The 14,555-nt window shown below is 40.3% G+C and overlaps 1 protein-coding gene across 2 annotated transcripts in view; it reads right to left on the bottom strand.

Moving 5' to 3' along the window:
- Positions 1–885: 885 nt before the first annotated feature.
- Positions 886–14,555, bottom strand: part of ZBED4 (zinc finger BED-type containing 4) — a 457,399-nt gene continuing 443,729 nt past the window's right edge. For both annotated transcript variants that reach the window (XM_044066974.1, XM_044066973.1), the window contains one exon: positions 886–7,090. In XM_044066974.1, the coding sequence (XP_043922909.1) occupies positions 3,213–6,749 (3,537 nt within the window). In that variant the 5' untranslated portion in view covers positions 6,750–7,090 and the 3' untranslated portion in view covers positions 886–3,212. The remainder of the gene's footprint in view (positions 7,091–14,555) is intronic.

Here is a 14,555-nt window from a genome sequence, read left to right as displayed (position 1 = left end):
AGACGTCATTTTTTGTCTAGATTCAGTAGTGCAAAAAACCTCCTCAGAAGCCGGTGCCTGCGTCACGGCTATGGACCCAACCAAGGCAGAGACAAGCAAAGGTTCGGAAGATGAAGATTTCTGCGACATACTGGACTCCGAAAGGGTCTTCGTAGAGGCCTGCGAAGGTATCGAATCGGGCATCAGGGGCTGCAAAGGCACCTCACTGAATTCTGGAGAACTGACGACCTGCTTAGCGGTAGTTGTTGGAACGCTTAGCCTTATATATGGTCTGTCTCTATCTTTATCCTTACGTTTTTTTGGAATGTCTATGGATTGTTGGCTGACGGACACCATTTGAGAATGTGAAGACGGAAAATAAAAATACCTGTTTACAATAAGAGCTCTACGACGAATGGTTCTCACGTTAAAGAGGGCACAGAACCGGCAATGGGGGACGTTGTGGTCTGGGCCTAAACAAGTGATGCAGTATGAATGGAAGTCTCGGTGTGGTACTTGCTTTCCATAGGGGAGACCATTGTTAACTTTTTCCGACATTGGTTAGTGCAAGAAAAAAGGATTCCCAATGGGGTACTTAGCTTTAGACGTTTTCAGCTCTAATTCAAACTCTGGTAGCGACCGACCGGCACACTTGCGAACTGCTTCTGCTACAGGCTCCACGGCAAGAAATACTGATGTAATGGCATCAGCTGCCTTCCTTTATAGCACTGATGACCTGACATCCGGCAGCAAGCGACAGCAGCTGACGCAGAAAAACATAGACTCTGGTATGCAGCCGGCCGAGGGCTACCACAGCAGGGATAATCCACAGGTGATGACTGCAACAGTGAAACATGAAGAACATCAGCACAATGCTAGGTGCGTTAACAAAATGGTCAGATCAGATCTGCTAAGAATTTTTATTTTCAGAAGTACAATCGGACAGACAGGATAAACTGGAGTGATACTTATATGCAAGTGAAATGTTCCAACAGCTTACTCAACGTACATTTTCCAAGATGTTAGGCAACATTCTGTTGGTTCGTCTTACAGAATAAGATGCAATCCAGCTGAAAACGAAAAAGTTAAACAGCACATTTTAAAATTAACATATGAGGTAATGCTAGTACATAAAAAACTATGGGACAGAAAATGGGTTCAAAATAAATTCCTTCATATGGTAATGTGTCACATTATATAGCTGTTCACATTTTTTTTTCTTTTTTAGAATTACTGTTTCTTGGTTTTTACTTCTTTGTATATAAAAGGGCTAACAAGGTACTTAAACACACAATCTTGTTTTAAATCCAAGATAAACTCTCATTTAATAGGTCCTGAACCAGGCAGTATTCTCAAAACATGCAGCCACTCCAATTTACTAGAGTGCAAAGACATTAATAAGAAGTGAAAATATGCTGAAAACGTTTCCAGCACTAAAATAACTCAATGGAAGTGGATAAGGTTTTCATGCGACACCAACATGAATGGCAGCCATTTTCTGCACTTAATTGAAAAAAAAAAAGTCCGATAAACAGCTAGTCAAAGCAACAGTTTTTGAACTGCTTACTACATATTTTAATGTAAAGGCAATTTGAAGTAAAAGAATCTGACATAGTCAATTTAAGTTATGGTTGTGGAAACCTGCAACAACAATTAACGTCAAACAGTTGGGATACTAAAAATGAAAAACCAGTAGATATGTGCACACGTGTATATATACATATACACATACACACACGCATATATATATATGTATATTATTGGTCTTTGCACAGATTAATAGACAAAAACATTCTAAAAAAGGAACTAGATGAAGACAACAATAATGCTTAGTGTTGTTAGTGCAAGCAAGCTCTTTAAATTCTTGAAAATTCACTCTGACAAAATCATGATGGCAAGAATGTTGCAATGACTGTCCTTCAACAATATATATTTACATTTAATATAAAGCAGCGTTAGGCACAGGGACAATATCTTTATGTAACTACAGCAATCTTGATTTTCATCAACTTAAAAAATCTGTTTACAGTCCCCACTATAAAGTAACTAAACCTCTTGAAATATACATCTGATGACAAAATGGTTATGCACAATCAATATTCACAACTGTGCGTGAAGCATACAAAGCTAGGCAATTCTGGAGGTAACATTTTTTTAGTATGCCCTTCTCACTAAATTAACATGTGTAGTTGTGTTGCAAATGTTCTGAAAAATATATAAAAATATATCCAAACACTAAAGTTGTGTTCCATCTATACAGACAATAAAACTAACCAGAAGGAAAACGGTTCTTGTTTTTTTTCTTTACATAAGAGAAACGTTTTCAAAACAAACACAATGTGAAAAACAAGTCCAGTTTAAAAAGAAAGTCTGGCACCACTTTATTTATACTGATATCCTGTTTTTTTTTTTTTTTACTCCACATAGCACACAAAAACAAATCTCCAAGCGCTTACTATACTAGTGGTGGGATGGAAGAATTCATACATTTTTATCGCTAATAAAGCAGTTTCCCTAAGGCCAATATAAACTAAAGTGCTGGAGAAACATTTCATATGCACTGAGTGGTGCTGTGCAACTGACAGAGAAAATGATCTTTATACAACTACTCTTTTTCTTATACTTATTGCAGGAATGGGCCATGTAAACTTACAACTTTCACGTAACTATAAAAAAATTGTGCAACCATACAAGGTAATGTACTGCAGGTCAAAAAGTCTGGGGTAAAGCATAAAACAGCCTGAATGCAGACCATCAGTTAATACATACTTTTTAGTTCATCTGTTTCTTATGTACAAAATGTGTTCAATGTATTTAAAAAGGTAACAATACCGAATGCACAGTATTCAGGTTAACATTTGCACAAATACTTAAAAGAAAATCTACAGAATAAAAACTGTATACATCTATTATTCTAAACAAACCAAATGCTGTGCTTTTTACATAAATATTTACAGTCGAGAAATAATACATAGGAAACATACATGATCACATTAGATTGAGGCATACTATTCCTAGTGATACACCCCCTAAGAAATATATACACCTTGGCCTAGAGAAAAATTAAGGCACATGTAGACATTAAAACTAAAGCTGTATTAAAATTAAACTGTGTATTTTCGGCTGATTACTATGTCATACATGGGCACTCTATGGAGCAGAAAAATCCATTTACAAATATGGCTGATAAAGTGTACTTCAGTGACAGAAGTTCATCAGAAACTGACCAACATTCAATACTGATAATATATCAACGGGAGATTTACTTTCAAAAAGATAAGTTTCTCTAAATGTTCTGAAATTAATCTTGAATGGCTGAGGCTGCTGTTCTCGTAAGTTGTATTGAACAGTCTTTCTGAAGGAACAATACTTGGAGGACAACCTAAAAATCTAACTGCCAGTCTGGTTAGAGCTGGCCATGATGACTTTTTTAAATTCCAGTATGTTAATGGATTACAGTTGTGGTCAACTATTTCCTCCTCCAAGTATGCAACTACAATTTCCTCTGGTGACTTAACATTCTTTTTTGTATCTTTTGATTGCCTAATGCTGGCCATAAATAACCAGAGATCATCTGTGCCACTAAAAGACATTTTGGATGGTATTGCTTCTATATCACACCCGTTAGAAACAAGAGCTTTATCATCCTCTGAGGTAGAATTTAATATTTCCAATTCCTTAATCAGATCTTGTTTGTACTGTTCACCTTCTTCTTCTGAAAACAGTGAAGCTTTGTAGCGAGGGTCCAAAAGTGTAGCATAAATGTATCTTGGATCATGAAGAGTAGAAGATAGTCTACTTACCATGGCTTCTTTTAATGATTTCAGCATATTGTCTATACCCATAGTCTCTTCAAACAAGAGATCAATTTTTCTACTTAGTATATGAATCATAGGTATTACTTGACTGAGTGCAGCTGTGGGTGTGTTCATTTCTCTGCTGGCTGCCTCAAAAGGTTTTAAAGCATGGCACACAGACTGCATAACTTCCCACTGATCACAACTTATCAACTCCCTGAAGTTGCACTCAGTAGACAACTCATCAATAGCTCGCTTCTGTTCAATTAAGCGTTCTAACATATGAAAGGATGTATTCCATTTAGATGGAACATCCTGAATCAGCTGGTGTTGAGGTAAATTATATTCCTTTTGTAGTTCTGCTAATTTCTCCTTAGCCTTTGTAGAACGATGAACACGCTCACAAATTTTTCTTGCAATGCTAAGAAGATTCTGAACCATTCTCTGACTTTTAATGGCTTCATTTACTATAAGATTAATGGTATGCCCAAAACACTGAACACTTGAGTGTTCACTTTCATTCAAAGTCCTTCCTATACTCTGATTATCAGTTACAGTGATTCCTATTTCAAGTCCAGATGAAGTTACCCAAGTTTCCCACAAATAATCCAACTGTTTTTGAATACTAGTAGTGTTGTAATCACAATCAATCTGTGACACATTAAGAAGTGCAGAACAATGACAATCTTCACCTTGTGGACGAAAGGAAGATTCAAAAACTACCCAATGAGCAGTAAGAGTAAGATACTCACGTGTCTGGCTGCTCATCCATATCCCTGCTGTAAAATGAATAACTCCACTTTCAGCTTCCTTCAGATGGGAAACAATAATTTCCTTAACACTATCATACATTTCTGGAATCGCAGTTCTGGAAAAATATGATGATGAAGGTAGAGAGTACTGTGGTTGCAAGTATTCAAGCAATCTATTAAATCCAACATTATTTACAAATGAGAAAGGCTGAAGGTCAAGTGCAATCATTTCTGCCACAAGACTTGTAATTTTTTTGGCAACTGGGTGAGTCTCACTGAATTTTTCATCTATGTCATTAAAGGCTGCAGACCCAGATGCAGCTGTATTATGTGGCACTTGTAGATCTGTAGAAGATAAAACAGTCTCTGAGACGTTATTTTCAAGCACACTAAGGTGGAACCTCTGCAAATGTCTCAATAAACAACTTGTGCCAAGATTTGTTGGTTTTTTACCCCTACTGATAGTACGACCACAATGCAGGCATACTACTTTTGTTGAGTCAGCTGAGCAAATAGAAAAATGATTCCACAGTTTAGAGGTTTTCTTACTACTAATAGGAAACACAATTTGCTTGTCACTTGCTACCATACTGGGTAATTCTGTCATTTTCACAGATGCGGACTCTGTAGATGCTAAAGTGGCATACGGAGAATTTGCTAAACTTGTATCAATGAAGCATTTTTGGTTTCCAATAACATCAGGGTGACGTCTATATAGATGTCTCATTAAACAACTTGTACCCACATCACCTTTTTTCCCACGACTAATTACACAGCTACAGTATCTGCATATTGCCTTTAGACTGTCCATAGGGGATAATGAAAAATGATGCCAAACTTCAGACTTCAGTCTCTTCATTATTTTCTTATTTTCCTGAAAAACTGAGTTAGATTCTTTGCCCGAAAAGGCAACAAGTGCAGTGGAGTCTTCAGTTTTCTTTTCTGTAGACACCACCACTGAAGTCTTGCCTACATCTTCAGAGGATGGCAAACTTACACATTCTTCTATGGTGGCTTCTGACGATGGTTGTTTACACTCCATTTCTTCCGGAGATCTATCTGGTGAAGAGGAGGACACAGATATCTGTTCCTTTCCTATTTTACCAGGAGAAGATGCAACACAATTCACATCTCCAGAATCTGGAGGTAGTAAAGAAGGCAATAAGGTAGGAGGTGCAGTGTAGGGTGGTGGTATGCTGGCACCACCACCATTCTCTTGCAAAACTATGGAACGATGTGCCCGCCACATATGCCTTATCAAACAACTTGTTCCAAGGTCCTTTCCATTTTTTCCTCTGCTGAATTCGTTCATGCAATGTATACACACTGCCTTAGAATTATCTAATGGAGATAAATAAAAGTGCTTCCAAACAGCTGATCTTCTTCTAGAACCTACATTCTTTGTAGCTGGGACAACACGTTCAGAATTATTCTCTGCTACTTCATCACAGTGGTTATTAATGGAATGTGCAGGAGAGACTACCGGGATTTCTTCTTTGGTATGTTTTTCAGATGTTTGTCCCTCAGTTATACTTTCCTCAGGAGAAACCATAGGAACAGACTCTTCAAGTGCTCCTTCTGGTGATGATGACTTAGATGCAACTTTCTGGCTAGGATTGATAGGGGATGATCCAGGGTTCAAATCTCCAGAGTCGAATGGCTGCGACAGTGGCAATAATGGAGGAGAGGAATAAACTGTACCTGAAGAATTAGTATTTTCCTGATCAAGGACAGAGGGGTGTGCTCGTCGTACATGCCTCATTAGACAACTTGTGCTCAAGTCCTTCTCATTCTTTCCTCTGCTAAATTCTTTCATACAGTACATGCATATTGCCTTAGTACTGTCTCTTGGAGATATAAAGAAGTGGTTCCACGCAGGAGATTTTTTTCGAGAACTTAAATTTCTGTTAGAAATAAGTGTTTGGGTTACAGCTTCCATTGCAACATCATAAAGGGTACTAGTGTACTGTGAAAAAATTGATCCATACTCATCATCATTTTCTGATCTCAAGTATCTAGCAGTAGAGTCAAGAGAGCTTTGTTCCTGATCATCTGTTTGGTCATCGCCACTGTCAGTACTTCTACTGATATCTTTTTGATTACAACCATTCTTGGTGTCCTGCTTCTCAGTTTTCACATTGATTGTATTAGTATTACAGCTCCCATGCAGTTCTTCAGTTTCCTTAAGGTTATCATCCATTTTAGTAAGATAACTTTGCATAAATCAGAAAAGGATATTTTTTAAAGATCAGCTGTAAAGGTAAAAGCAGCATTAATACTGCACACTTTTCCTGAGATGAGGTTTTCATTAAACCATATAAATATCCAACTTTCAGTGTAAAGTAATTATGAGTGAAGTCAGGAAAAGGAGGAGACAAGGTGATTCCAAAACACATTCATGAAGATTACACAGACATAATTTCAATTAAATGCCGTATTGCAACACAGACAAAATGACAGCTGTCCCCAAAGGTGCCATATTGTTACTGAAAATTCAGAATCCACTGTTCATTTTAATGGATTTTACATCATTGTTTCTTTGGTCTTGATTACACATAAAACCTAAAAAAAAAAAAAAAAAAAGACAATCAGACATACAAAACATGATCATGAAGTAGTGAATTACCAACTGTTTGAAATATTTTTTTTCTGACAATCTGAACAGCTTAGTTCATGTTAAATCAGAAGTTTGTTTCCTTAACTCATTACATCCAAGGGATGCCTCCAGGTACAACTGCAGTTAACTCCTACTGAGACCTCTAGGCGTTAGATATTACTTGTTCATATTTGCAGCAATAATTCCAAACCCATGCTATGCACAAGGTTTAAAGGGTTTCATCTTAAACTTTATACAATAGCAAACAACTGCATTAATATTTGACCACTGTCTACTGCAGGTAAATAGATGCTACCTGTTGTTTTTATGATATTAATTTTTATAGATATAATTTACTGTGTTTACTGTGAATTATACAATTCGGTTTAAGACCTAGAACCTAAAGAATAGTACCACTATAAAAACAGTTTGTGCTGAAGTTTTCCATTTATACTTCTTTCATAGCCCCTATGGTTCCAGAGAAATGAACATTTGTTTGAAATGCGAGGACATCATTTGACTATCAAAAAGCTTAGGCTCTGCCCACTGGAAGTTACAGTGCAAACTTCCTGAGCCACTGGAGTGAATGAGTTAAATATGTGAAGCTTAAGCTACATTAACATGATTTAAATCTACAGTTTCTAAGGTGTTGTCTTTCTTTAACAAGGCTTGTGCAGAAAAGTTGACAACTTCATGCTGCTCTATAGAATAAGCAACATCAAGTGTAAACAATGTGATTGTAAACTACTGTTCTAAACATCTTCTACCCGTGCTTGTCCTCTGTGGGGTTCTTCCCACAAGGACAATGCTGAGTGGTCCCATCTCAGACTTACCAATGAAACAAAGATCTGGAAACTGAATGCACAGATCATACAACAAATTCCTCAGCTCTAGTACCCCAAGACCATATCTACTTCTCAGAAGTACAGGCCAACATGGGAGGACTTTGGCTGACAAAGTTTGCAGACGACTGCAAACTGGGTGCCATAGTGGAAAGTGCATCGGACACGGATATCCTTCAGAAGGGACTCACGGAAACAGATAGCTGGTGCCAGAGCCATGGCCTGAAGTTAAACGCCAAAAAATGTATAGTCATACCCTTCGGGAAAAACAAGGTAACCCCAAGCTACCATATAGGTGGCAATCCACTAAGCACAGAAGAGGTTATCAGGGACCTGGGGACCCAGGTTGACAGTGGCCTTTCTTTTGACACTCACGTTGCTAAAGTGGTTAGAAAGACCTTCTACATTGCCCACCTGATCATGAAGGGATTCACATCCAGATCTAGTGAAGTCATTGTTCCCCTGTACTCTTCACTTATCAGACCAATGATCGAGTACAATGCCCCATTCGGGATGTATCTCACCAGACATCTGCAGCAATTGGAGAGACCCCAAAAGTTCCTCACCAAAAGGATAAAGGGACTCCAAAATCTGTCATATGCTGCCAGATTGAAGAAACTCCAGCTCTATTCAGTCGCATACTGTCTGCTCAGAGGTGACATGTGACTGACATACAAGGCCATGTCCAACCCGGAATTAATGGACATGCTCCACCTCAAAAAATCCAAATCCACCAAAACCACTAGAGCAAGCGACTTAAATCTTAGCACGGACATAAATAGGACGTGCTGGAGGGATAGATTTATCACTCAGAGACTCCCTATGCTGTGGAATAAAATCCCGGTCCATGTGAGGCAGAGCACCTCGCTGGCTCTGTTCAAGAGAAATCTTGACCTGTGGATGGGAGATCGTAGGTTTACCCCGGGAATCATCTCTGTGTCACTGCTGGACAGAGGCACAACAAACTAATGGGCACAGTATTTTTTCATATAAGGGGTGGCGTAAGCCACAAAAATTTGGGCTAGGCTTATAAATGCCTTAGGGCAGATAGCCTAGTATAAACCTATGAACCTATGAACCTATAAGACAAGAACAGAAAGAAATAGGTCTAGTTGAAGAAGAATGGCAATGCCTGTGTGAGGATTAAGGAGCAAGTATGTGGCCAAACCAGCTACAGAAATGAGGAAAACTGACGGAAGTCCAGGAAGTCATCAGAAGAAAGCAGGAATGTGAGACAAGGAAGGAATGTAAATTCCAAAGAAGCCAAGAAGCTCGGTGACTCAGTAGGTGGCATAAAGAAACTATCAGAAGGCAGAAAAAAAGAAGCTATGTACTTACCATAACGTTCCATGCGAGTTGCTTATCTCGCCTTTATTCTCACTGATGGCTTCGGAGCCGATCCTCGGCTCTGACACAGCTGATAGCAAAGCTCAAGGTTTGCCCTCAGCTCGAGACCAAGTCCCTTATCCCACAATGCACTGCTGGAATTACCTCAGATCTTGTTTGCTGCGAGTAACAATATATATAACCTTTTATTTATTTCTACAAAGAAACACTTCCCGAAGGGGAAGAAGAAATACTGAATAACCAGGATGGTACTAGCCTCTAAGTCAACAGTCAGCCAGGAGGGGGAAGGAGGGAGGGACGTGAGAATAAAGGAGAGATAAACAACTCACATGGAACGTTATGGTAAGTACATAACTTCTTTACTTGAAGTTGTTAAATCTCGCCATTTATTCTCACTGATGGGTAGCATCCCTAGCACCCTCAATCTTGGGTGGCTCATGGAAGTACATTCTTCAGTACCATGGAACCAAAGGAAGATCTGTCCCTGGAAGCCTTATCTACTTTGTAATGCGTGATAAAGGTATGAGGCTTAGACCAAGTGGCTGCAGCGCAAATATTGTCAAGGGGCAATTTAGCTTGTAAGGCAGAAGACGTAGAAACGGCTCTGGTAGAATGAGCCTTAGGTTTGTGTGTCAATGGCATGCTCACATTCTCATAAACAAAGGATATACAATCTGATAACCATTCAAATACAGTTGTTTTAGCCACTGGACAGCCTTTTCTGGCTTCTGAGAAGGATAAAAAAAGTTGATCTGATTTTCTAATATCCTTAGTTCTGTCAAGATAAAATCTGAGTTGTCTGTGTACATCAAGTTTGTGCAGCATGTAATCCAATTTGTTAGAGTGGTTGGGAAAAAAAGACTGGCAGCTCAATGACCTGACTGATATTTGGTTCAGAACATACTTTAGGTAAAAATGAGGGGTTTGTTCTGACAGACACTCTATCAGCATGGAAAATCATGTAAGGTGATCTGACAGACAATGCTTGAAGTTCTGACACTCTGCGGGCAGAAGTAATGGCCATTAGAAAAATAGTTTTCCAGGATAAATATTTGAGATCACAAGAAAATGCTGGTTCAAAAGGGGGAAGAATAATTTGAGACAGCATAAAGTTTAAATTCCAGGGAGAAGAGGGAATTTTGACAGGAGGTCTCATGTGAAGAACACCTTTAAGAAAAGTCTTGGATAATTTATGGCCCATAACATTTGAGCCACCAAACCCAAGGTGAAAATTTGAGATGGCAGCTAACTGGACTCAAACTGTAGCAGCTGCTGCCCCTTCCTTAAAAATCTTTGTCAAGAATTCTAAAATGGACGATAGCGGAGCTCGGAAAGGGTAAATTTTCTGCGTGTTGGCCCAAATTGAGAGCCTTTTCCATTTACTGCCGTATAATTTCCTGGTAGATGGCTTGTGAGAAGACAAGAGAATTTGTCTTGTATCTTCTAAAATTGAATGAAGCCTGGCAATTAGGCGAAGTGGATTAGCCAAGCAGTCAGATTCAGGGACTGCAGTGAAGGATGGAGGTACCCTGATGGGTGCGTCAGAAGGTACGGAACTGGGTCCAGGATCCATGGATCTTCCAACAGATGATGGTGGAGAAACGGGAACCTAATCTGTCAAGGCCAGTAGGGGGCTATGAGGATAACAGTCCTTCACAGCGATTTTGCTTTCTGTAAAAATCTGGGTATTAATGGGAAGGGTGGGAATGCATAAAGGAGACCTGGGAGCCAATCATGTAAAAGTGCATCTCTCGGGGGATGACCTGGAGGTGGTATTAGGGCAAAGTAGCTTCTGCATTTTGAACTGATGTGGCTGGCAAAGAGGTCACAGCAAGGCTGGCCCTATTTGCAGAAAATCAACTCCGCAACCTGTTGTTTGAGAGACCACTCGTGAGGGAGCAATATCGCCCTGCTTAGCTTGTCCGCTATCACGCTGGATTTCCCCGGGATGTGCATTGCTAACAGAAAACGCTGACACAATACAGCCCATTGCCAGACCCTGAGGGCTTCTCGACAAAAGGGGTAAGACTTGGTTCCACCTTGCTTGTTCAAGTACCAGACTACTGACAAGTTGTCCGTCTGAATTGCAATAGTTCCTAGAGGAAGAGAGTCCTGAAAGTACTGCAACACCAGAAGTACCACTCTCAACTCTAGAACATTGATGTGCAGATGTGATTCTTGATCTGTCCATGTGCCTTGGGCAGTCTTTCCCTGAAAATGCCCCCCCCATCCTTTCAGGGAAGCATCCGTGGTCACAGTGGCTACTGGGGGGGGGACAAAGGGTCTTCCGATTGTGACATGAAGAGACTACAACCACCACCAAAGGTCTCTCTTGCAAGAATCCGTGATGAGAATCATGTGGTGCATCGGTAGCTTCTGGTAAGACCACTGAGCAAAGAGGAGCCATTGAAGAATTGGCATATGCATCCTTGCGAGTGGTATAGCCAGGATTGCTGCCACCATCAAACCTAACACCTTCAAGACCCCTGCTGCTGTAGCTTTGTTTTTTGACACCAGTGAGCTGACGTGTTGGCGGAGAAGAGTCTCTTTCGAGAAGAAGTAGAGTAGTAGTTGAGGTATCTAATTCTGCTCCTATAAAAATGGTATGCTGCGATGGTAATAAGGCAGACTTTTCGAAGTTGATTGTAATGCCTAATTGATGGCAGAGTGTCAGAGAGTATTGTGTTGCCTGAGTCAACTGATGCCTGGTGGTAGCGGTGAGGAGCCAATCGTCTAGGTATGGAAACACCTGGAATCCAAGATGTCTCAGGTGAGCTGTGACCACTGCCATGCATTTGGTGAACACTCTGGGGGCTGTAGTGAGATGAAAGGGCAGGGCTCGAAACTGGTAATGATTGGCTCCCAGCCGGAAACGCAGGTAATGTCTGGAGTGTCTGTTCACCTTTATGTGACAGGACACGTCCTTGAGATCTATGGAGCCCATTCGCCTTTCCCTAGGAAGGGAAGAATGGACTGAACAGTGACCATTCGGAACTTCTCTTTCTTTACAAACTGGTTGTGTCTGCTGAGTTCGTTTGAGGTGCTGTATTTGTATATCTTGCATTGGAAATTCATCAGCTAGCATATCTATTTATCAAGGATACTGTTAAATGTTTGCAAATAAGGTAGAAGCTTTACCAGTGCTTTTCTAGACTGTTTGTAGTTACTACATGGGTACCTTAGTGGATAGGGCAGTAAAATACAGGAACATTGTATAATACTATTCAGGAATATTCCTGTCTTTGCTATCTTAGATCCACCTGTACAGGCAGTGGATTGTACTGTTTAATTAACGACTGCCTCAGAGTCAAACACCAATCCATGTGTGCAAAGAGAAGCGTGGCATTTTAGTAGTGCTGCTGGGGATGTAACAGACGACTTTTCCAGCCCTGTTAAACTACTGAGGTTTTACTCTGTACGTGTGCACAGAGAAGCATGGCCTAATTTATCAGGGGGCTTTTAAAACTACTGAGGCCTGACTCTGCACGTGTACACAGAGAAGTACTATTTGCTGAGGATCGTTTTTTATTTGTTTCCTCACCTGCTATCTGTTATCATAATGCCTTTTGCTATTGTATATTTTATAGACTGGGAGGAAATTTGTTGTTCTAGTGTTTGCAGATTGGTTTAACTGTTTGCACTCTAACAATTAGTCACACTGAATTTGTTCTATTGCTTAAAGATTTGGTTTAGCTGTTTGTACTGTAACTAGTAATACATTGAAATGAGTTAATATGCTTGCTGCACTGTCCTAATCTACATCAATATTTTCCTCCTCTTCCTAGGAATCTCTTGCAGTTTCTCCCTACCCAATCCGCCCCATAGGAAAGGCTTTCAACACTAGGGACTGCTGCTGCTTGTGAAACGCCAGCAGCTACCCTCGTGTTTATTATTTTCAAAAAACGGAGACAAGGTTAATTACTTTTCACAGCTAACCCATTAATGTATGGGGATTTTTAGTATAGTGTTTTGCTTGGGGGTCCGCAGTACTGGTAACTTCACACTAGACTACCCTGTTAGTCCTACTATCTCACTAAATTACTAGCCCTAAGCAATCAAGTGAGAAATATTGCAAGGAAACCTGCAACCTACCTACACATTACCTTGCATTTGTACTCTCCTGTACTGACCAGACAGATTGGCTCTGCAATCTCCTTTGCTTCTACCCACTCCATTCGCCCTTCGGGCTCACTCCGCTCCCCTAACCTGCCCCCGCTACTCCTACACTTATTCTAACCTCAGGTCCCCCTCCCCCTACACTCAGCCAATCCAGGTACATCTCTCATCTTCATCCCCTCCCCTTCAATTCCTCTAATACTTAATCACCCCACTCCCTCATTTTAACCCTTAAAGTCCCATAGCATTTTCTATACTCCTCCCTCTTACCCTCTCACAGTCCCCTACCATTAAACTTCTTTCTTCACACACACTATCCAACTACTTACGTATTCCTAATCATACCATGTCCCCTCTACTGTCTCAAATCCTTGTCTCCCTCACCATTCTTCTTCTAATTCCTTTATACCATGCTACCACTTACTACTCTACCAAACTATCCCTTTCTTTCTTATCCTCCACCATCACTGCCAGCACCCATCCTCTCTCCTCTAGATCCCACTACCACACTATATCCTCCTCTCCAATTCAACCAAACCCTCTTCACTCTATCAAACTAAAACCTCTTCCCTCTTCAATAAAATAACACATGCCCAAAGCAATACTGCACCTCCCACAATTTTCTAAGAGCAAACCAATAGCCCTACTCCAATTCCCCCCTAACTGCCTATGGTTAGCAGGTGACATACACCCCAACCCAGGCCCTACTACCAGTAACAATCCATCTCCCCTTACCACCACCAATAACAACAACCCTAAATATCTCAAAATTCTGACCATTAATGCCCAGAGTCTAAAGAAAGTACAGTTGTGTACACTTACCATAAATGTAGATGTTCGAGAGTATTCACTGTTGCAGTCATCACATTTGGGTTATCTGCTTGCAGTAGCCCTCAGTTGGCCTGATTATCAAAGTTTTGGGTCCTGCTTCGGTTGCTGTCTCATTTTCCGTGACGTCAGGTAGTCAGGGGTATAAAGCATGCAGCTGATGCCATTACATCAGTTTTTCTTGCTCCAGAGGTCTAATCCCCTGTGGGATAGGTTTTCCATGGTGTTTATAGCAGAAATGAATGCAATGGCCTATCCACTTAGAAATGGTTTGCTTTGAAATAGCCTTCCCTCTTCC

This window comes from Protopterus annectens, chromosome 3.part1 (assembly GCF_019279795.1).
Source record: "Protopterus annectens isolate FY-2018-M chromosome 3.part1, PAN1.0, whole genome shotgun sequence".
NCBI classification, from domain to species: domain Eukaryota; kingdom Metazoa; phylum Chordata; order Ceratodontiformes; family Protopteridae; genus Protopterus; species Protopterus annectens.
The sequence above is the reverse complement of the archived record's forward strand: the minus strand, read 5'-3'. Positions and strand labels throughout refer to the sequence as shown.